Source organism: Urocitellus parryii, chromosome 4, assembly GCF_045843805.1.
Source record: "Urocitellus parryii isolate mUroPar1 chromosome 4, mUroPar1.hap1, whole genome shotgun sequence".
In the NCBI taxonomy this organism is placed as follows: Eukaryota; Metazoa; Chordata; class Mammalia; order Rodentia; family Sciuridae; genus Urocitellus; species Urocitellus parryii.
This window is the reverse complement of record NC_135534.1, coordinates 191,977,500-191,999,925: the sequence shown is the minus strand read 5'-3', so window position 1 is coordinate 191,999,925 and position 22,426 is coordinate 191,977,500. Positions and strand designations below refer to the sequence as shown.

The window sequence follows — 22,426 nt, the reverse complement described above, 5'->3', positions numbered from 1 at the left end:
TACTTCCCGACACAGGCCCTTCCTGGGTACCCCTGTTGTGCAACAGGAGATGGGGACCTGGGGGACTGCTGGTCCAGGAAGTCCTTCCCAGCCTGCCCCCTGTCCCTGCCAGGAATGAACCGGCCTCGCCCCAATATCCTCACTGGCCAGGTCACAGGGCCTGCGGATCGGGGACCAGAGTGATCGGAGTGCCACAGCTTTTACACAGCCCCCTCGTCTTTCCCATCTGTCCCTCTCGCTGGTCTGCTCTCCGGGACACTGACTGGGGTGCACCCCTGGGTCCTGCCCCACCCCCCAGCCGGGTGCCACCTGGACTGCTGTGCTCCAGAGTCCCAACACGGCTCACCCCCGATGTGGCAGCCCCACGCCCTGCTCTGCTGTGCAAACCATAGCTGGTCTTGCTGCCCCTCTGGGCCTCAGACCCCCAGCCTGCCCCGGGCCCATGGGAAGCCCCTTGCTATTTCCAGAGTGTAGAAGAGGCTCGTCCCCTCCAGCTGGGTCATCGGACTTTGAGCTACTCAGACGCACTGGCGGAAATGAAGAGAGGTCCTTCAGCAGGTCGGGCTGCTTTCCAGGGGCTGCCCTCTGTGGCTAGAGAGCAAGGCCCCTCTCCTGCCCTCCTGGAGCTGCCTGTGGGGAAACACCCAGGGAAGCACACTGAGACCCCAGGCCACCATCTGAAGGCACCAGGGTACGGAGGTCTCAGGAATGGGTGAGGGAATGGGCCATTCCAGCCCAATTTTGTTTCTGATTTTCTGTCCAAGAAATGAAAAGAACATTCTCTTCATTCTCAAGACCTTTTTATTGTTGTTGCTTTGGTTGTTTGTTTGGTTGTTTGTTTTCTGTTTTTTTTTTTTTTTTTTTTGTGCACCGGGGGTTGAACTCAGGGGCACATGACCACCGAGCCACATGCCCAGCTCTAATTTGTGTTTTATTTAGAGACAGGGTCTCACTGAGTCACTTAGTGCCTCACTTTTGCTGAGGCTGTCTTTGAACTCGGGATCCTCCTGCCTCAGCCTCCCGAGCCACAGGGATGACAGGGGTGTGCCATGGCACCTGGCCAAAATTTTATTTTTCCCAGCGCTCGGAAACCATCTTTCAACCTCAGGAGATAGCACAGTGGCACCGTCCTGGGGACTTCGGTGTGCACCAGAACTTCCGAAGGGGCTTGGCACAGCGCAGGCCATGGGGCCTCAGGGTTTGTGATTTCCCAGGTTTGGGGCCAGGCTGAGAATTCCTGGCTTACATGAGCTCTGAGTGTGGTGACCGCTGGCTTCCGGTCAATGCACCTCACAGAGCAGCCAGCAGTGCTGGGTCTAGGCCCCGGCTCTGCCTTCGCCTTCCCCTGTGACCCAGGCTCTGCTCTGGGCTTGGGTGGCCCTCCATGCAATAGGGTGGAGCGTGCCCTGGATGTGGCAGTCTCGGTGCCTTCCAGACCAGGCATCCCAGCCCTGTGGTACAGCTCCTGGGCCTGGGCAGGGCACTCCTGGGGCTGCTGTCTGGGGCAGGTGGCAGAGCGGGAGCTCGAGGAGGCTGAGCAGTGGGGCAGCTGAGGCGGGTTTGAAAACCTCCGGTCCCCAGTATGAAGCCAACTGCTCGAGACCTGTTCCTTCTCTTAGGTAGAAAAGGTTGGAAAGTTCAGATGCCTCAACTTCCCAGGGAAGGAGGAGAGAGTTAAGAAAGAAAGAAATCAGAACCCAAGAGTCAGGAGACGTGGATTTCCGACAGTCAACCCAGACAAGTTTAAATGTAAGATAAGTTTTTTTTTCTTTCTTTAAACATATTGCAAATATGACACGGAGCACACTTATACTCAAAAGATGATTTTCTTTTTATCTGAAATTGAAGTTTATTTGAGCACCTTGGGTTTTCATTTGCTGAATCTGGCCCGTCTCTCCCAGGCCTTCACTCCTGCACCTCTTCCAAGGTGGCTGCTTTGTGACTTCTCCCAAGAATCTCCAGGGGACTCAGCCCAGACGTCCATCAGCTGGCCCACAGAGGCGCACGTGTGTTCTAGCCTACGGTTTGGATTAGCTTGACGTGACCATCTACACTCAGCACCACCATGATGGCCTCTGAGTACCCCTTGGGGTTTTGCCTACGGAGCTTCAAGCACACTACAAACAGACAACAACCGGACAGGCGTGTAGGGCGTCAGGGTGGTCCCTGTGTCAGGACTGTGCCTGTCCCTTTGATGTACGCTCAGGATAAACCAGGTAAAAGCCAGTTAAGATGACCTAAACTGCAGGCACCCTCTTGGTCTCACTGCTGCCCAGGACAATGCTTCTGTGAGTAACCCCAGGTGAACTGTGCTGGGGGGCAGGTCCCATCCGACTTCCTCTTTCCTGATGCTCATTGTACCTTGGGTGCCAGGTGCTTTCCCTGAGGCTGGATTGTTCTGGAATAACACAATAGCATCTTGTATGGAAAAGGAATGAAGCACCCATATATGATACGGCATGGATGGCCTTAAAAGCATCACGCTGAAAGAACATGTCACCAAAGGGCACATATGGTAGGATTCCGTCCAAACAAAATATCCAGCATAAACGAAGCGACAGAGGCAGAAAGTCAGGTGGTGGTTTTGTAGGTTCTGGGGGGGGGCAGCGATGGGAGTGGTTGCTAAAGAGGTGTGGGGTTTCATTCAGGGGGGTGAGAGTGTATGGAACTAGGTGGGGGACAGAACACTGAGAATGTACCAACTGTCATTCATTCCTGGTCAACTCTATCTCATATATATTTTGCCTCAAAAATAACAATTGCTCATGGTAACCTGGGTGTATGTCCTCCCTGTGCATCATGGCTGGATTGCATTCCCCAGGAGATCTGCTGAAGTCCTGGCCCCCATCAGTACCTGGGAATGTGACCTTATTTGGAGGGAGGGTCTGAAGGGTATGGAAATTGATAACCCTCAGGACAGGGAAATGACAAACCTCCAAAACTGTCTGACCTGGAGGACAAGGGAGGAGGAAGGCATCTTGAATCCTTCCCAGGATATCCTTTCCCAGTGACAAGGGGTCCCCAGGTTTCACCCCTTCCCAGGTTCATCCCCAGCACGCCACCAAAGCACACACTCACCCCTCCCCCACAACGGGTCCTGAAGGCTGGGCCCTGTCCCATTGCCAATGAGCCCTGGTCATTAGGGTGTGGCCAAGTCATATGCCTGGTGTCCTTCCGAAAAATGTGAACACAGAGAAACGGAGAACGCCCCCTGAACCCTGACCCCTGACCTCTGAGGAAGAGACTGGAAGCCAAGGAATACCCGGGGCTACCAAAGGCTGGAGGTGAGGCCTGGGCACTAACTCCGGGTGGTCTGCCTAGCTGGGGCGCTGGCTGGGGTTGGACCCCCGTACTGCAAGTACTGATGTGAAGGAGGAGGAGGAGGAGGGGGAGGAGGAAGAGGAAGAGGAAGAGGAGGAAGAGGAGGAAGAAGAGGAGGAGGGGGAGGAGGAGCAGGAGCAGGAGGAGGAAGAGGAAGAAGAGGAGGAGGAGGAGGAGGAAGAGGAGGAAGAAGAGGAGGAGGAGGGGAGGAGGAGGAGCAGGAGCAGGAGGAGGAAGAGGAAGAAGAGGAGGAGGAGGAGGAGCAAGACTGAAGGAAGAAGGAGGAAATGGAGGAGGAAGACAAGGAGCAGGAGAGGCTGTTGAAGTTGTCGGGTTCAGGACGCGCCTTCGCTGGGGGATTTGGAGACAGCCAGGCCCAGGACACCCTGATCTACTTCCGCCTCTGTGCCCCTGGTTGTCACCACCTAGCAGGGCACCCTTGGAGCATCTGCCCTCCACCACACCCTGCCAGAAACGGCCCACCCAGCTTTGCAAAGAAGCACATGACCACAGACATGTCATTCTGTTGCCTCAGTTTTAAATATTTATTTAAAATCCGGAAGGGAAAAGGAGAGGCGGAACTCACTGGGGCTTCCACACACCGACATCGGGACAGACAAACACGAGGACAGCAGATAAACCCGAGATGGGACAGGGGCCGGGTGGAGTCTGGTACCATGGGGACACAGAGCGCTGAGATGAGCCCCAGCGGGGAGCGCCCAGGCTGGGACAGTGGGGGTGGTGGTGGGGGCCGAGTGAGGTATTAAATATTGTAGACCAAACCCAATTCCCCAAGAGACACCATTAGAAATACTCAGAGACTTCCATATAATTTTCCTCCTTCCATAAAAATAATTTCATAGTTCAAATAACTTCAAAATCCAACCCAGGCCCTGATAGGGTACAATCCAGATCATCATGAATGCCACCAGCACGCAGGTGGCCAAGAATCATTCTTTTCTCCCCAGCCCCAATTGACACCCACATTGACAGTGGGTTTCTGCAGAGTTTAACAACACTCAGAAAGCAGGAGGGAGAGCTGCCCAGGGGGACCGGCTCCTGGGAGGGAGAGCTGAGCTTCGTTCCTGGTTTCTCGAGATGGTTCAATATTTACATTCCCAGGCCAGCTCCAGCCCACACTGACCTTGGCACTGGTTTCTCCAAGGTCAAGGCTGCTCCCAGGCCTCTCCAGGGCAACAACCTCCCTCCAGGACCCCGAAGGCCACATCAAGACGCTTTGTACAAGGACAGACATTTCCAAGTCCATAAGTTAAAGGGAAAGCCCTCTACTTCCGGTTTCTGGTAGGGTTTTTGTTGTTGTTTCTTTTCTTTTTTCTTTCTCTTTTTTTCCTCCTTAGCAGATTACCGGACAAGCATAAAGACGACACTAGGAAGACAGAACTATTCCTCCAAACTTTGTCATTTGGAGGACAGAGAACCATGTGAACTGTGTCCCACATCAAAAAAGTTTCTTCAAAGTCTGTGGCAAAAATAGTAGCACCTTCAGAATCTTAAATAGGTTTTTTTTTTTTTCCTTAAAAAAAAAAAAATCACTTACACTGTGAGACGATTGCGAGCACCGGTGATTTCACAGTGGAGGTAGCAAAAGTGGGGACCCCCAGCCCCAGGATCTCGCCTTCCCCACCCTGCTGCTCTTCCTCACCCTCTCACCTCTTTCCCAGGTGAAAAAATAGTAACACACCTTCTTTGGGTTTGTTTAAATAATAATAATATATATATTCTTCTCTCTTTCCTTCTCTCCTTTTTCATGTCTCCTTTCAAATATTGCACATCAAAAGCTCCCTGGCAGGGCCGGCTGACGGGGCACCCCTTCCCCAGCTGGCTTGGACGTGGGGCTCTCTGGGCAGGAGGCCGGGGCGGGAAGCCGGCAGCCACAGGGCTGGGGTCGGCCGGGGGCAGAGGCGAGGTGCGGGCTCGGCAGACTCGCTGGCTCTTTGGTTGGTCTTTGGGGGTGAGCTGCGATGGGCTCTTCCCAAGGACACCCCGTGCCCTGCTACCCCCCTTCCCCTGCTGCTGAGCAGACGAGATCTAGGGACCCCTGGGGCAAGGCAGGGGGCTGCCTCTCCTGGGGCCACCGCCCTCGGTACCCGGCCTGGCCTCCCCCTCCTCCCTCTGCCACAAGGACAGAGGCACCAGGAGGCCAGGGTCAGAGGAAGCACGCAGGGCCAACTTCCAGGCGGTACTGCTTCCCTGGCGAGACAGGGGGGAGGTTGTCCACGCTGACAATGGGCAGCTGCTGGGGGTCCTGCGTCCGGAAGGTGAAGAGCGTCTGGTGCCAGTGGCCGTCCAGGACCTGTGGGTGGAGGAAGAGGTACAGGTACCAGGTGCCCCTGAGCCTCCCAACACGCTCAGGGCCTCTGCCATGGCCCTCCTCCTGCTCCGCAAGGCTCTGCGCCCTCACCACAGCAAAGACCTGTACTGGACATTTACTTTGCTCCCATATTTTTACTCTCCCGAGTGATGCTTAATGAACAGTAACCAAACCTTTGTGCACATTCTACAGAAAGTTCTAGAAGTAAAGACCAAAGAATAGGCCCACATGTGAAGTTTGAGACATGTATTGGATACACATCTATACACAGAAGCTTTCCAGAAAGCTCTACCCATTTCTTTTCTCCAGTCGTTTCATACGGGAATGTTGGTCTCCCCACATCCTCACGATCACTGTGTATCATGGGTTTGGTTCAATCGTGTAAAACTGGTTTTTACCTTTTGATGACTTTATCTCCCCTCCCCCTGCAAATCCAGCTGGTTAGAAGAAATGAGCCTGGCAAGGTGGGACCAAAGAAATAAGTCCTCTGTCGAGAATTTGGAAAGACGGCTTAGAGTTAAACTGGTGCAGAATTAAGCCCATCAGGAGATGGGATCACACGTGCAGAACACTGGCTTTCTTTATCCCACGCTCATGGACACACTGTCCCATATCACCTGCTAAAAAACTTAGTTCTAATATCTATCTCGATTTTTGTGCTTAGTATCAGAATTTATTGCTTTTTTTTTTTTTAACAGAAATGGTATTGTCTTAACACAATTTATCAGAAAGACCAACCTTGCCCCATTCACTATTCTTCAAGGCCAACTTTGTCATAAATCATGTCCACACACAAACCCCAAACAGAATTTGGATGTAGTGATCAGTAAGGGGAACCCACAAAGGCATCTTGGAGGTGAGAACCTTCTCTATTAGTCTGCATAATTTTAGGAAGTTCCCAGAGGAATAAAAGTGAATAAAAACAACTTCTGAAATCGTTCTAATAAAAATATTACATGGAAATAAAAGTGACATACGTCTATACCTGTCGCACGCTGGCACAGTTAGACATAAGAACAAGTTTTTTCACACAAGTTTCCCCGTCTTCCATGGGCTCTGCTGATTACCTTACAGCCGTCCATGGACACCTCTGGCCTGAACTGACCCCCAGCTTCAAAGATCTGCCCGTTCCAGGCCCGGAAGCGCACAGCCTGCTTGGCCGGGGTGCGGCCCGTGGTCTCCTGCCACACGGTCATGTTCAGGCAGTGGATGGTGATGTGCTGCGTCACCTCGGAGCTGAGCAGGTGCAGGAAGTTCATCTGGACCCTGCTGACGGCAAACTCCACCTGGGGGAGACGGGGAGACAGACGGTGAGGGGTGGGGTGCAGTGCCTGCAGCTCTCAGGGCTCCTGCCTCTCTCTGGAGAGGCCAGGATAAGCCCTTTCCTGGTCAGTTTTTCCCAACCCTCACGTATGCCCACTTGAAAGACTGGGGAACTGAGGTCCACGTGAGCTGGTCCCCCAGCCCCTCAGCTGCATAACGAGAAAGGTCTGCCGACCCCACAGCAGAAGGATCTCGCCCAAGACAGAGACCCGTGGAGGGAGGAGGAAATGGGAGGCACTGTCTAAGCCCAAGTCCCAAGAGGCTGGGGGTGGGGGTGCTGGCAAAGGCAGAGCCGAGAGCATCAGCGAAACTAGGTGCCACTGAAATCCAGGCCCTTCCCTGAGCTAAGATGTAGGTAAGTGTCCCCAGAGGCCTTTGTGTTGAAGGCTTGGCCACCAATCATGGGAGGTGGTGGCACCTTGAGAAGTGGAGCCTGGTGGAAGGGAGACAGGTCACTGGGGCTGCCCTTGAAGGGGCTACTGGAACCATGGCCCGCTCTTGTCTCTTTTCTGCTTCCCGGCTGCTTCCCGGCTCCCACCATGATGCCCTGCCTCACCATAGGCCTCCAAGCAACGGGGCCAACCAACCACGGACTGGAACTCACGGCTGTGAGTCAACATAAACCTTCCTCCTTATAAGTTGCCTATCTCAGGTATTTTGTTACAGTAACACAGAGCTGATTAACACACCTGCCATTGTTTCTGATGAGAAGTGCAACACAAATAGGCATTCACCTTGCCACCTCCAGCCTTGCCCATATGCTCAGCAGGTTTGCCATTCAGCCCCTAGACCTCCAAGTCACAGGAGAGGGAGACTGCAGTGGTCACTATGGCCCTGCTAACCTGTGAGTTCTGGCTACAGGGACAGCAGCAAGTTTGGCTTCCTCACACCCAGCTCAGGGGCTGGTACCTGTCGGGTACTTAACAATGACTTGTTGACCCACTGGCTGACAGACTGCTTCCTTAGAGATTCTCAAACTCCAGGAGTGGCATGGTCAGCACACACCTTCTAGAACCTCCCAGAGGGTGGGGGTGGGGCTGGTAGGATGGGATACAAAGGGCTCTGGGTCCTCAGCCCCTGCATTAGAGCAGCTTCTTACTGTGGCTTGAATCACCCCCTAAAATGCTCCTCCCAGAGAGGCAGGAGGCCAGCGGGCATCGAGCAGGGGTTCAGGATTGCATGTGTCTGGGTGGAATGTTTGAGAGGAGCATTGCACAGATTTGCTTCATGCTGATTGCTCGTGGTTCTGTGAGCCAGGCCCCGTGTGGCTGGCTGACTGCTCTGCTTTAGTATGAGGCAGAAGGGGAGACATGGGAACCACTCCAGACTCACACAGGTGGAAAGCCCTGGGAAACCAGATTGCTCCACCCCGTCCCCAATGCACAGAGGAGCAAGCTGAGTCTCGGAAAGAGGAGGTCTTTCCCAGGACCGTGCAGTAAGACAGGCAGGGCTCAGAACAGAGCCTGGTTGGCTGTGGCCCAGGGCAGAGCGGGGCAGACAGGACCAGCCTAGGGAGAAGGTGGGTACCTTGGAGGCCGTGATGGGCTTCAGACACGTCTGTCCGCCGTGGGTGAAGTTGCAGGAGACTTCAATGGTGTCCGAGGAGCAGCCGAGGTTCGGATCCACCCAGTAGGTGCCTGCAGACAGCACAGGGGGGTGATGCACGGATCTAGGGAGGGGAGCAGGTCAGGTTCCGCAGATGACTCTGCACCTGTGACCCACTGAGCCCCACTTGGGCATGAAGTCGGGGTGAGTTGAGCAGAAAAGGGGTTCCCAGTCCACAGAGGGGAAGGGAGCCTTCTAGGCAGAGGTCACAGCTGGAGGAGCCCAGGGCAGAAGGTTCCCTGAGGAGCTCGTCCTCTGTCCTCCCCGGGGGGTGTCCATCTTCCAGAGGAGACAACAGGTGAGAGTGAAGCCAAGGCCCCAGGGAGTGGGGGGTCATCTGCTGACTGCTTCCTCCAGGGCCCACGGCAGCCAAACCAAGAGTGGGACCCAGGCCACCAGTCCCAGCTTCACGAGCCGAGAAGGGGAGGTGACTCAGGTGGTGCTGTGACAGGCCCCAGATCACAGATGGGAGAGTTGAGGGAGGTGGGGACCCAAAGGGGAACCCCGGCTCACCCGGGAAGCCTTCCTGGGACTGGGCTCTCCTGGCCCTTGGGGACTTTTTCTGCCAAAACTCTATCTCATTGCACTGAAATGGTCGTCCCCAGCCTGTGGATCTGTGGCTCTGGAACAGGGGGACCACTCCACTGTGTACCCCACAAGATCCTACAGACCAGGAAGTACAGCCTGGCACATGGGACCTCAGTGACTCAGTCAGTGGCTGTCTGTCTGTCTCCCTAAGGACAGAAACTTGGCCCAGAGGTGCTGAGAACCAAGTACCCCCTCTGCCCAGCTCCTCCTGGAGCTGCCCCCCACCCCCAGGGCCACCAGCCTGGGCAGGAAGCGCCCCTCCCCTGCAGTCGCTCTCACCGTCCGCCATCTTCTGCTCACAGTCCATGAGGTCCCGGCAGACCCGGGCGGGGTTCTCCTTGGTGCCCAGGGGTGTCTTAATGCTCTGGATGAGGTTGCTGAGGTAGTGTAAGGTTTTGAAGATCTCCCCTCCCTGGTCCAGCACCAGCCGGTCTGGATAGCTGTACCCCTGTCATAGGAGAGGCATGGCCATTGGTCCCTCAAGTCCTGGCTGGCCTGAGGTCCCCGCTGCCTGGGAGGGTGCTCAGGTCCCAGGCTGGTGGCCAGGCCAGGCTGCGTCCCTCTCCACTTCACAGATAAAGAAACTGGGGCCAGGGACAAGAGGCAGTGGGTGGGGCTGCCGCCTTGGCTCAGGTTTGAGGAAGCACAGGTGAGGCCCTGTTCTCTGGCACAGGAAGGGCAGAGCCCCAGGAGGAAGGCAGACGGGACGCACAGGACACCACGGCGTGGCCTGCGAGGGAGAGTCCGTGGAGGAGGAGGTGCTGCCTTAGGGGCTCCCGTGCCCTGCTGGGCTCGCCTGGGTGGGAGCAGGAGCTCCTGTGAGGCACCAAGTCACACAACTGGGACCAACAGACACAAGTGCCTGGGGGAGGACTGCGGCTCAGAGATGGGGGAGGAGGGGGATGGCCGCAGAGTGCAGGGAGCAGGGCCTTTGGGTGACCCAAGCAGTCCTCCTGCAGGACCTCCAGCCCCTTTCCAGAGCCACAGATCAGAGCTCAATAAGCCATCCCCCCAGACCTGGCAGAGGCCATATGTATATCTGTGTGCATGCACGTGGGTGTGCATGTGTGTGCGTGAAGGTGTGTGGGTATGAAGGTGTGCACGTGTGCGTGCACGTATGTGTGTGCAGGTGTGTGGGTGTGAAGGTGTGCACATGTGTGCGTGCAGGTATGTGGTGTGTAGGTATGCACAAATGTTGGTGTGCACATGTGTTCATGCATAAGGACGTGCATATACATACATGCATGTGGGTGTGCAGGTGTGCACATGTGTGCATGCAGGTGTGTTGTGTGTGGGTATGTGCATTCAGGTGTGTGGGCGTGCAGGTGTGCACATGTGCGTGAACGTGGGTGTGCAGGTGTGCACATGCATGGTGTGAGTCTTCTGTGTGGACAGAGCCTACCCCAAGCCCCCTCTGCAGTGGGTGGGGGCAGGAGACCATGCTCCAACCAAAGCAATGACAAGAACACAATGTGAAGTTGTGAAGTTCCGACCCCTGGTCTCCGGCACTGTTCTCCTGCTCTGTCCCCTGGCGAGGTGTCCCCCTGCCATGGGGTAACCTTAGGGATGGTGCGTGGGAAAGGAAGAGGGCACAGCCCCGGCAGGCAACCTAGGTCTGTCGTTACCAAGCCAGTTGGCCTTAGTGCGCATGAGGAATAAACGTCCACGTATCTGTGGACACTCATCTCCTGCTGTGTGCGAGGTGCTGTGGGGAAGGCGTGGCGCAGGGCTATTGTTAAGGACGGCCACAGGCCAGCTGCCTCCCTGGGTGTGGAGCAAATGACCTCCTGGGTGGAAGGAAACTCTCCCCTTCTCTGCCCACGGATATCTGTCTTTCCACTGACCTCCCTGGGTGGACGGCAGGGGCCCATCCCTGCTTCTGTCCTCCTGCACTGCGAGCCCAGCAGTTACACAGGAACAGAGAACTGGCTGGGGGTGGAGCTGGAGCTGGAGCTGAGAGCTCCCCATCCCGGGGCGGGGAGCCGGGTCCCGGCCGAGCCCTGACCATGGCTGACTGTGAACTCTCTGCTGCTGGAGGACGGCTGGCCAGGCCACAGGGTGCCCAGGGGAGCATCTCTCCCTGACTCAGGGCAGCAAGCATCTCCGGACCCCAGAGGCCCTGGAGAAAGCACAGGCCAGAGCGGCTTCTGTGTGCCGGCCGTGTGACCTCGGACCTGCTGCTGCCCTTCTGAACCCTGGAAAGAGACTCATCTGGGATTGTGAGATGTCACAGACACGGCTCTGACACACTGTGCAGGCCAGGTGGAGGGCACAGATCACACGGGGCCGTCAGCCACACTTCTCCCAGGACTGGACACCATGTGGGCAGAGCTCCTGGAGGTACCTCTGGTCGGAGTGCTCCGTTAGTGTCCATCCACGTCTGGAAAGCTGCCCCAAGGTCATCTTGTTGCTGTGCAGGGAAAGACAAGGGGTATATCCTGGTCCCCCAGGCCCAGAAAGTGGGAACCCCAGGGCCCGAGCACCCACTCTCCCACCCCACCTGGTCTGGCAGGATCTTGGCTAATCATACACTCTGCAAACTCCTTCCTCCCATGGAGACAGTCAGTGACTGTCACTACCCTCCTCTAGGCACTTCAGTGGCTCCCCCTGGCCCTCGGGATTAAGTTGGAACTCCTCCCGTGGTTACAAGACCCAGCTTGAGTGCTGTACTCCTGAGCCCTGTCTCTCTCCTCTCCCCAGCACATGCTAGCACTGGGCACACTCAGAACTTCTAAGTTCCTAGGTGCCATGCTGTCTAACCACAGGCCCCTTTGAAAGTGTTGCTCCCTTTCCCTGGAAAATTCTTCGTTTCTTCAAATGCACTGTTGGGCTATCTCCTGTACCACTGCTTCTCAACTGGGGTGATGATGCTCCCCTGGGGCCTTCAGTAATACCTGGGGACATTTTAGACAGGTACAACTAGGGAAGGGGCACTACTTGATCTTCAGGTCAAAGACCAGGAAAGCCGTTCAGCCTCCCACAGGGCGCAGGATGCCAAGGTCAGCAGTACAAAACTTGGCAGTGGTGGGAGGCCTCTCTGATCCTCCTGGCTCCAGGCCGCTGGACCCCTTTCTCTACGCCCCACAGTTCCATGTCTGGCTGGCACTGTACCAGTCTCATGAGCCTCCGGCCCTGCCCCAGGTTGGCAGAGGCAAAGTCTTGCCAGAAGAACAGGGGAGAAGAGATCTGGGCACTGAGTAAAGCCGAGGACCTGGAGGAACACCTCAGGGTCCAACCCAGCCCTGCCACTTCCCATCCATGCCCTGGGCCTCAGTCCTCCCACCTTGAAAATGGGCCTGACACAAAACTCTCCTCAATGAACTGAGGAGCTAACTCATGAGTCCACCCGTGGAAAGCTCTTCTCCTGGCGTCTGGGGTGTAACCAGCAGGCAGTCCATCTAGCTGTCACTCAGAAATTCAAAATCCTCTCCTTTTCTGTATTTTAGGAGAAAAGGCTTTTCTCCTGGTTCCCTTCCCTCCTCGCTTCTCTTATGGATGAGAAGGACGCAGGGATGTGGAGGGACAGTCAGGGCGGCCATTACTGCTTCTGTGACAGTGGACAGAGGGACCTTGAGAAACTGGGAGGAGCTGAGAGGCTGAGGACTCGTGGCCCAGGCGCCATCTCAGCTCGGTCTTCCTGGGGCCCTGCCCGGGACGGACGCTCTCAGGGCTGGATCCAGAGGTCAACCAGCACAGTGGAAAAATGGGGACAGATTTGTCCCCAGGTGGGGCAAGGCCACGCTCTCAAACAGGGGTGTGGTCCCCATCTGTCCACTTTTCTGACCCTCTTTGGACAGAATCTGAGGCAGAAGGATCCTCAGCAACCAGCCCACATGTCGGGGCACAGACAGGACCAGGGGCCAGCGGCTGGGCAGGACCCTGGGCTCACAGTCTCCAGATGCGAGTCCAGCAAGAGGAACACTCAGCTTTCCTGCCGTGTGGCCCCAGGCCCCTCCTGTGGCCTAGGGTCCAGGGCTTCCGCCAAGGAATGAGAGGACAGGGCATCCCTGGGCCCAGCTTAGGGTTCTGGCCACTGTGGCCAGACAAGGCTGTTAGCTCTCCCCTTCACCTCCCAGGCCTCACACCAAGTGACCAAAGAGAACATTCTCCAACTTACAGGCTGGACTGGACGCCCTGGAGGTCCCTGCAAAAGAAGATGGTGGGTCAGCACTGGACGGGCCCGGTGCTGAAGCCGGCTGCCAGGAGAGTGGTGGCCGTGGGGCAGGTGAAGACCACCAAGCCAGTGTCTGCACTCCCGCAGGCCGGGATGACCGCCCCCCCCCCCAGGCTGCTCTATGCTCTCCCAGGGTCTGTGACTGCAAGAAGCATGCGAGTCCTGCGAGACTCGGGGTCAAGGACAGTCTGCTGGCAGAGCCTTGATCTCCTCCCTAGGGACCCCGCCTCCTGCCCAGATGTCCAGGCTGCCCCATGCGAAGACGCCAAGCTACCTACCGGTGGGCCAGGCCGCCCTCTTGGGCCGGGAGGACCCTGAGGAAGAGAACAGTTAGCCTTGGTCAGCAAGGGCCCTCCGTCTCCCACCCCAGGTCCTCATCAGGCAGACAGGAGGCCCAGGACCGTGGTTCCCTGGTGTGGACAGGTGAAGATGAGGTCCAGAGAGAAAGGGCCCACAGGACAGTAGTCACGTACAGGAGACCCAGAGCCCCCGCCCACTCCCCTGCCCTTCGCCCTCAGGCCAAGCACTCACCCTGGGACCCTGCAATCCCTGGAGGGAGACACAAGAGGGACAGAGTCAGACGCAGGCCGAGCTGGGGCCCACCCTGAGTCCCCTCGTCCTCCACTCACCCAGTCCCCTCGACTGCCTTTGTCACCCTTCGGACCCTGCAACAAACCAGAGCCCAGTGAGACAGAGTCAGAGGGGAATCCAGTTCCCGGAAGGGGAAACTGAGGCCCAGCCCCTGCACCTACCGGGAGTCCCGACGGTCCCAGGATTCCAAGGGGCCCAATGATGCCCTCCTTTCCCTAAAGGAGACAGACAGGCTGAGTGGGCTTGTTCCAGGCCTGGGGAACGGTCCCAGGGACAGAGGCTGGGGGGCTGCCTGCGTGTCCCCAGGGATGAGCGGGACACCTCCTCGGGCCACACACTCCCCGGCTCTTCCCCCATGCAGCCCCTTCTGTGTGCCCGGGGGCTACCAGAGCGGAGCAGGAGGAGAGGGGGAGGAAGGGCTGCGGCCCAGCCGGCAGAATGAAGCACGAAGGGGAGGACGTGGGTCCCAGGTGTGGCCAGTCAAGGGCTGGAACAGAGGAGGGGACTCACCATCAAGCCAGGAGGCCCCCGGGGGCCCTGGATGCCTTTGAAGCCAATGTCCCCAGGGGGGCCCTGTGGGAGCAGAGGAAGGGCAGTCTGTGCCTGGGCACCCAGGGGATCCCCCGAGCTCCCCCAACCTGGTGTCTGGGCCCCAGGAGGAGGTGGTAGGAGCCCACCCATGGGTATTGCGGGCATTGCGCAGGCGCAGGCTGTGGCACTGTTGGTTGGTGGCTTGTGCCTCTGGCGGAGTTCTGCATCCATCCTCCACTTACTGTCCCCACTTGACAGATGAGGAAAGCGAGGCTCAGCGGGACTAAGCCGCGTGCCTGAGACAGGTGAGCTGCGGAGCTGGGCCAGGAACCCAGGCGTGCTGCCAAGGCAGTGAGCGTGAGGGCGTGCTCGCTGCTGGCTGTGTCCCCAGCTGTCATGGTGCCCGCACTGTGAGCGCTCGGCCAATATTGGTGGAATGAACAAGTGAATGAACGAGTGGGCGAGGGTGGAGGACCCCACAGGAGCCGGGAGGAGCGGGGGTCCGTACCTTGGGTCCAAAGAGGCCAGACACTCCTGGGAAGCCCATCTCGCCAGAGTCACCCTGCGGGGAGAGCAGGACAGGGCTAGTGTGCTGGCCCGTCACCCAGGACCCAGGGGCCATCAGAGAAGAGTGACGAGCTCACACGCTCGGTGCCAGCCTGGGTGCTGAGGGGCCAGGGGGCGGTGTCCTCCACCAGGCAAGCAGGGAATCCCCAGGGAAACTCCACAAGGCTCCTGTCCCAGGTCCTCAGGAAGAGAGTGGAGGGATCTGTGGAGCCCCACCCACCCCAAGAGCTCTGTTAGGACATGGTCCCCTAGAGTCACCAGTGCTATGGGCCAGCTGTTTGACGTTCCCAGGTGCCCTGTTTATAGATGACAGAAATGAGGCTCAGAAAGGGCGGGAATTTGCTGAGCGTCACACGAGTTCTATGTGATGGAGGGCACCAGGTTCAGACTGGGCCTAAGCAATTACAGAGGCCCTGACCCCCACAGCCAATCTACAAAGTGGTCAGAGAACAACCAGTCAGGGAGGCAAGAGAGGAAAGGACAGAGTAGTGGACTCTATTCACGTAGCTACAGCTGACCTGTGCCTGGGCCACACAGTGGTTACTATAGCTCTGTAATAAGTTCTGAATTGGGAAGTGTGAGTCTTACAAATACTCGGATCTTTTCCAGATCAGAATCTATTTGCTGACTTTAGCAGATGGTGGTAGGGACTACACTGAATTGGGAGGCCAGCGTGTGGGGAGTATCGCCATCTTAGCAACGTCGTCTTCTGATCCATGAACATGGGATGTCTTTTCACTTATTCAGGTTTTTCTTCAATATTTTTCAACAATGTTTTGATTGTATTCAAACCATAGACCAATGTGAGAAAAATGGACATCCTCACAATCTTGAGTCTTTTAACCCATGGACACTATGTAGGTACATATGTTTTTCTTTAATTTTTTTTAGCAATGTTTTGTCATTTTCAGGGTACATTTCTTGCACCCTGGTAGTAGATGTACCTCTTGGCATTTCATATTTTTATGCTATTATAAATAGTATTACTTTCTAAATTTCAATTTATGATTACTTGTTGCTAGAAACTGCTAGTGATTGCTTAATATATAGTAATACAATTTATTTGTGCATATTGATCAGTTTCCTCTGATCTTAATAAACTTGCTTATTACAATAGCTTTCTTGTGGATTTCATTTGATTTTTCTCCATAGAAATCATTTCATTCTACAATGACAATTTTACCACTTCATATATGAATTCCTTTTATTTCTTTTTCTTGCCTTATTACACTGGCTAGAATGGCCAAGATGATATTAGATGGAAAGGATAGCTTGTTTATGCTCCTTAAGAGAAAGCATCCAACTAATCACTACTGAATATGATGTTAACTGAGTTGTTCTTGGATTTTTCTTTATCAAATGAAGAAGTTTCTTCTGTACCTAGTTTACTGAGAGTTTTTATCAGAAATGAAATTAGATTTTGTCAAATGTTTTCTTGCATCTACTGAGACGATCAAATGGTGTTTTGTTTTAGTTTGTTAAATATGGTGGATTAGAAAATGATGGTGGAATGAGGTGGCCATCATTACTCTAGGTACATGTATGAATGTCCATATGGTGTGACACTACATCATGTACAATCAGAGAAATGAAAAGTTGTGCTGCAACTGTGTGCCATGAATCAAAATGCATTCTGCTGTCATATATATATACCTAATTAAAAATAAGTAAATAAAATTTTTAAAATATGGTGGATTATATTGACCTATTTTCAAATGTTATACCACTCTTGCATTCCTGGGATAAACTCCACGTGGTCTTCTTGTGTTGTCCTTTTTATTACAGTCTTAGACTCATTTTTCTAACATCACATTGAGAATTGCTGTGCCCCTATTTATGAGGTGTACTGGTCTGTAGTTTTCTTGTAATGTCTTTGGTTTTAACATCAGGTGATTCTGGCTCATGGAATAAGTTGGCTCATGGAAATAAACTCATTTTCTGAATAAGTTTACATAGAATAGGTATTATTTGTTTCATAAATGAGCTTAGTAAAATTCACCAGAGTTTTATTTGTGGGAAACTTAAACTCACTTATTCATTTTCTTTAAGAGATACATGGCTATGTGGGTTACTGATTTCTTCTGGAATGAGCTGTTAGTTTTGTCTTTGAAGAAATTCGCCCATTTCACCTGAGAGTTATTTAAATTTCTTGCCATAATGGTTTTTTTTTTTTTTACAATATCCCCTTATTATTCTTTTAACACCTGTAGTATCTTTAGTGATAGCATCTGTTATTCCTGATATTAGTAATGTAAGTATTCTCTCTCTCTCTTTTTTTATTTTTCTGAGAAGTTTGGCTAGAAGTTTATCAATTTTACTGACATTCTCAAAAAAAAAAAAAAAACTTTCCATTTTTCTTATTGTTTTCCTGGTTTTTAAAATTTCTGATCTTATTGTTTCCTTTCTTCTATCTGCTTGGTATCTAATTTTTTCCCTAGTTTCTTACAATGGGATCTGAGGCCATGGATTCAAAAGCCTTCTCTATTCCTTAAACACCCTACTAAGTGCTGTCTTGGCCCCACTAGTGATACACCGTGTTCTCATTTCATAAAATATTAATTTCCCTTTTGATTTCCTCTTGTGGATCCTGTGGATGTTCTTTACTTAGTTTTCAAATATTTGGAGATTTTTCAGATATCTGTTATTGATTTTTCCATTTCATCATCATGGTACAGAACATTCTTTGTGTGAATTGAATCTTTGTGACTTTTTAAGGCTCGTTTTTATAGGCTCAGAATGTCATGTCTTCGCAAATGCCCTGCATGTGCTTGCAAAGAATGCATATCTTGGTGATACTTGGTGCAGTGCTCTATTAGGTGGCGTTTGCTGATAATGTTCCAGTTTTCTATCCTTACCGAATTTCTGACTATTTACTCTATTTATTGATAAGAGAAATATATTGAAATCTTCAATTGTAATTATGAATTCATCTACTTCCCCTTATAGTTCTATCAGGTTTTGCTTACTGTATTTTTAAAAATGTTTTATTTATTTATTTATTTTTAATGTGGTGCTGAGGATCAAACCCAGTGCCTCACACGGGTGAGGCAATTGCTCAACCACTGAGCTACAGCCCCAGCCCTGCTTACTGTATTTTAAAGTCTATTATCAGGTGTATGAACATTCAGGATTTCTCTATCATCTTGACAAATTGACCCCTTGGATCACTATGAAATGAACTTCTTCATTACTGTTAATAACCACTGCTCCAAAATCCATTTTGTCTGATATTAAAATAGCTTCTCTGGCTTTCTTTTGACAAGCATTAGCACAAAATATCTTTTTCCATATCATGACTTTACCCTATTTCTTTCTTTACATTCAAATGTCTTTACATTATTATAGTAGTACATAGTTGGGGCTCTTTTTTTATTCAATTAAATTATAAATCTGTTTTTTGTGGGGAGGGGTACCAGGGGTTGAACTCAGGGGCACTTGACCACTGAACTGAGCCCCATTCCCAGCCTTATTTTGTGTTTTGTTTAGAGATAGGGTCTCATTGAGTTGTGTTGTATCTTGCCTTTGCTGAGGCTGGCTTTGAACTCGCCATTCCCCTGCCTCAGCCTCCTGATCCACTGGGATGACAGGCGTGGGCCACAGCACCTGGCATAAATCTGTTTTAACTGGGGTATTAGGGCTAATTGCTATTTGTTTCAATTCGTTGTTGTCTACTCCTTGTTCACCTCTCCCTCTTTGTCTAGCAGGGTGAGGTATCTAGCCCCTGAGACAGAAGGTGAGGAAGGTACAGGAAGAGCACTGCCCTGGAGTCTAAAGACCCAGGTGCTGGTTGGGATCCCCTCTCCTCATTCTGGAAGGGCTGCAGCACCCCCACCATCCAGCTCAGGGAGGCTGACAGCATCTGGTGCCCAGAGAGATTATATCTTTCTTTGTCAACAAGTAGACAGGCGGCTTCTTGGCCTATGTGTACATTTGAGAACACAAGTGTTTGTGTGTGTGCATGCACATGAGTGTACATGTGTCTGTAGTGTATTCTTCAGATGTGTGGGTATGTCTGAGTGTGTATGTGCATGCATGTGAGTGTGTGTACAGGTGCAGGTATACACGCATGAGTATATTTGTGTGTGTGTGTGTATGTGTGCTTGTGTATACAAGTGGGGGTGTGTGAGTGTATTTGTGTGTGCACGTGAGTGTGTGCTTTGTGACTCACTCACCGCCTGGCCTTTGGATCCTGGCTCCCCCTGCTTCCCAGGAAGCCCCGATCCGCCCTCGGTCCCTCTCTTGCCAGGGGGACCCAGCTGCCCTGGTAACCCACTTTCACCCTAAAAGAAACACACCAAGATTGCCAGTCAAAGGGGGAAATGATTCAGGGAGGGGGAGGGGGAGGGGAGGGGGAGGGCCTAGGAGATCAGGGATTCCACAGGGTCCCTCGAGATCTCAGGGCGGTGGGGTGATGCAGGGAGGCTGGGGAGGATGGAGACCCTCCGAGGAAGTCTCCTTCCTCCCTCTGGCGTGCCCTCCCTCTCCTGCACTGTCCCTCTTCTCCCCAGCATGCCACAAGCCCCACCTCCAGACCTGGCCACACATCCCTCCACCTACAAAACCTTCTCTTCTCCGTCAAATCCTCACTGAGCTAAAGCCACCTGTCCTTCTGCCTGCTGTCCTCTCAGGAGGTTCCAACCATTCCCTACTAGACTCTAGTTCAGAGAGAGCAAGAGCGGTATCTGGGTCCTTGAACTTCATTTTCCCCTCAGGGTCTAGTCCTGGGCTCTGCCTGATTGACAGCAGCCTCTCATCCCAGGGAAGCTTTCTAAGGATGCCTGCTGCCTCCTATAGGCTGTTCCACCGGGACCCACAAGAGGGCGCCCGTGGACAGCTCAGCTACAGTGGGTCATTTCCAGAGCCCTCTAGGGGGCAGTAGTTACAGCTCTGAGAATAAAGTATCCTGTAAGACTGGGACAGGGACCCCAGAGAAAAGTCACAGCATAGATTTTTATTTTCACACAGGCCCTGGGGCATGGGTGATGTAAGAATTGGTAGAGCTAGTCAGAAAGGGAAGGTAAGTGAGTTAGAAGCATCTGACCTTGAATCCTGGGGGCCCCTGTGCTCCAGGCAAGCCGGCCACACCTGGATTTCCTCTCCTCCCAGCAGGACCCACAAGGCCAGGGTCCCCGTCATCCCCTTGATCTCCCTGTAAAGAAAGCAGGCAACGGAGTCTCTCGGGTTTCAGGAAACAGGCCAGAGTCCGGGTGGGCACAGGGAGGACAGGAGGTCACTCCTGCCTGTGAGATGGCTGGACCCACAGGGACTGCAGCAACTAGGATGTGAGGTCAGGCAGGGGGTGGGCACCAAGGAGACACCCCAAGAAGGTCCGTGCTCCCAGGGCCCAAGGGATGAGGCTGAAACCCACACCAAAGCATGCGGGAACTTCTGCGCCCCCCCACACAAGTGTTCCTACTGGCTCCCTGGCCTGTGGCATGTGGCAGCCCCCCTCCACACCTTGTCTCAAATGGAGACACCATCTGCTCACCCCAAGTCTGCTCACCTGTGGTCCTGCTCGGCCATCCCTGCCAGGAAGCCCATCTGGTCCCGCGACACCCTCGGGGCCCTGTCTTCCCACCACGCCCCGAGGCCCAGGCAGCCCCGGCAGCCCCTGAGGGTACACAGGAAGGTGGTGAATGTTGGGGTGGGGGAGAGCTTGAGGGGGCACAGCAGCCACAGGGACTCACCTGGATCCCCCTCCGACCTGGGGCCCCGGCCTTGCCCGGCTTTCCCTTTGGACCCTGAGAAAGCAAAGTGAGGGTCACATGTCAGGCTGCCTGGAGGAGGGGGTGCTCTGGGGGGAGGCGTCCAGGAATGAGGGCCTCTATGAGCTCCTGATTCCATGAGCAATCCAGGACAGCAGCCTGGAAGCCCAGGGCCAGCCGCCTTGGGGTCAGCCAGTGCTGTCCCCACGCTGCTTGGCCCCCTTGCTGCCGAGCTCTGGTCATTGTCCTCGTCTGGTGAGAGTCAGACCCAGGGCTGGCTGGGCCACTCATGAGGAGTGTGGCTATCCCTAGCAGGTGTGGGTGGAGGGGACCTTGCTGGAGGCCATTTACCTGGCCCAGCCTTAGGGAGGGAGGCCCAGGGACCCTGATCCAGGCTGGGAAGGTCTCCTGTGAGCATCCTGTCCCTCTCCTCTTTCTCCAGACCCCTGTTTCCCTCCCCAGGTTTCCTGTCTTCAGTGGCTAAGGCGGTCAAGAGGCCACCCTGGCTCCTGCGGCCCTGAGTTCAGGCCCCTCTGCTGACCTGAGACAGGGGCTCCTCCCCAGGCCCCCGCACTTGGGCTGCGGGCTCATGGGGAGTCTGGTCCTGAGCCAGCCCTTCTCCTGCCCCAGGCCTCGTCTCCCCAGGAATTCAGCCTTCTCACCTCTTCGCCTTTTGATCCTCTGGGTCCCGGCCGCCCCCGGGGTCCCGGATGCCCCTGCAAACCAAGGGGAGATGACGCAAGGCAGCCCCAGGATTCTCTCCCGGGGAGGGTGGCCAGTCTCCGCCTGGAGAGGGAGGGTGGGGAGGGGTTTGGGGGTGCAGGCTCTGGGGGTGTCCCCAGGGTCAGGGCAGGAGAAACCAGAATGGGCTGCTTCCCCACGTCCTCGGAGGGAGGGTCCCTTGAGTCTTTACTTCCCACTTACTGTCCCACCCCCCTCAGGGCAGGAGGGGGTAGGGCAGCAAGCACCACTCACGGGTTGGCCCTGCTGGCCAGGCTTTCCTCGGAGCCCGGGAACACCCTCCTGTCCCTGGAAGCCAAGGAGAGGCAGCTGAGGGGACCTGTCTGGGAGGGGCCAGGAGCCAGGGTAGGAGCCGCAAGCCCCGGCCTTCCTAGCCGCGCATCACCGTCCCTCCCTGAGCCCAGCTCCCCTGTCTGCAGAACGGGCGCCACAGGGACCCTCCACTCACACGTGGAGGAGGGACAGGGCGTGAGAGCCTGGTGGCTCAATGGTTTGCCACTGCTCCTGCTGGGGGAGCTGCTCCCAGCCACACGCAGGGAACCGAGGCCCTTGGAGGGAAGGGACCACTCAGGACCACAGGTGAGGAGGCTGCCAACAGGCACAAGGCCCAGCCGGTCTCCCTCTGACCTCAGCCTCTCTGACCCCAGGAGAGGCCAGGCCCCCCCCTGCAGTGGGACTAGTCCTGGCCTCTTAAGGGGGTCTCGCTTCTAGCTGGGCACTGCCGGTGGAGGGGGGCCTATGTCCCGGGGCAGGTGGCCTCACGGTCCTGCCAGCATGTAGGACTCTGGTACTCACAGGGTATCCTGGGTCTCCGGGTTCACCACGGTCTCCTCGGTCACCCACAGGGCCCTGAATGACAAGGACAATAGCAAAATAAAGGTCACAGCCTCACCTCTGCTCAGCCTGCCCCCACAGAGCGAGAGGCCCCACCGGGAAGCCCACAGAGCC

At 54.5% G+C, this 22,426-nt stretch overlaps 1 protein-coding gene across 1 annotated transcript in view; it reads right to left on the bottom strand.

The window, feature by feature from the left end:
* Positions 1–3,863: 3,863 nt before the first annotated feature.
* Positions 3,864–22,426, bottom strand: part of Col27a1 (collagen type XXVII alpha 1 chain) — a 121,154-nt gene continuing 102,591 nt past the window's right edge. Inside the window, exons 43-61 of the mRNA XM_026393356.2 lie at positions 22,274–22,327; positions 21,713–21,766; positions 21,400–21,453; positions 20,720–20,773; positions 20,536–20,643; positions 20,074–20,181; positions 19,205–19,312; positions 14,974–15,027; positions 14,445–14,507; positions 14,096–14,149; positions 13,973–14,008; positions 13,875–13,892; positions 13,622–13,657; positions 13,287–13,313; positions 11,514–11,579; positions 9,449–9,617; positions 8,504–8,613; positions 6,721–6,939; positions 3,864–5,635 (exon numbers count right to left, since the gene is read on the bottom strand). Of these exons, the coding sequence (XP_026249141.2) occupies positions 5,489–5,635; positions 6,721–6,939; positions 8,504–8,613; positions 9,449–9,617; positions 11,514–11,579; positions 13,287–13,313; positions 13,622–13,657; positions 13,875–13,892; positions 13,973–14,008; positions 14,096–14,149; positions 14,445–14,507; positions 14,974–15,027; positions 19,205–19,312; positions 20,074–20,181; positions 20,536–20,643; positions 20,720–20,773; positions 21,400–21,453; positions 21,713–21,766; positions 22,274–22,327 (1,539 nt within the window). The 3' untranslated portion in view covers positions 3,864–5,488. The remainder of the gene's footprint in view (positions 5,636–6,720; positions 6,940–8,503; positions 8,614–9,448; positions 9,618–11,513; positions 11,580–13,286; positions 13,314–13,621; positions 13,658–13,874; positions 13,893–13,972; positions 14,009–14,095; positions 14,150–14,444; positions 14,508–14,973; positions 15,028–19,204; positions 19,313–20,073; positions 20,182–20,535; positions 20,644–20,719; positions 20,774–21,399; positions 21,454–21,712; positions 21,767–22,273; positions 22,328–22,426) is intronic.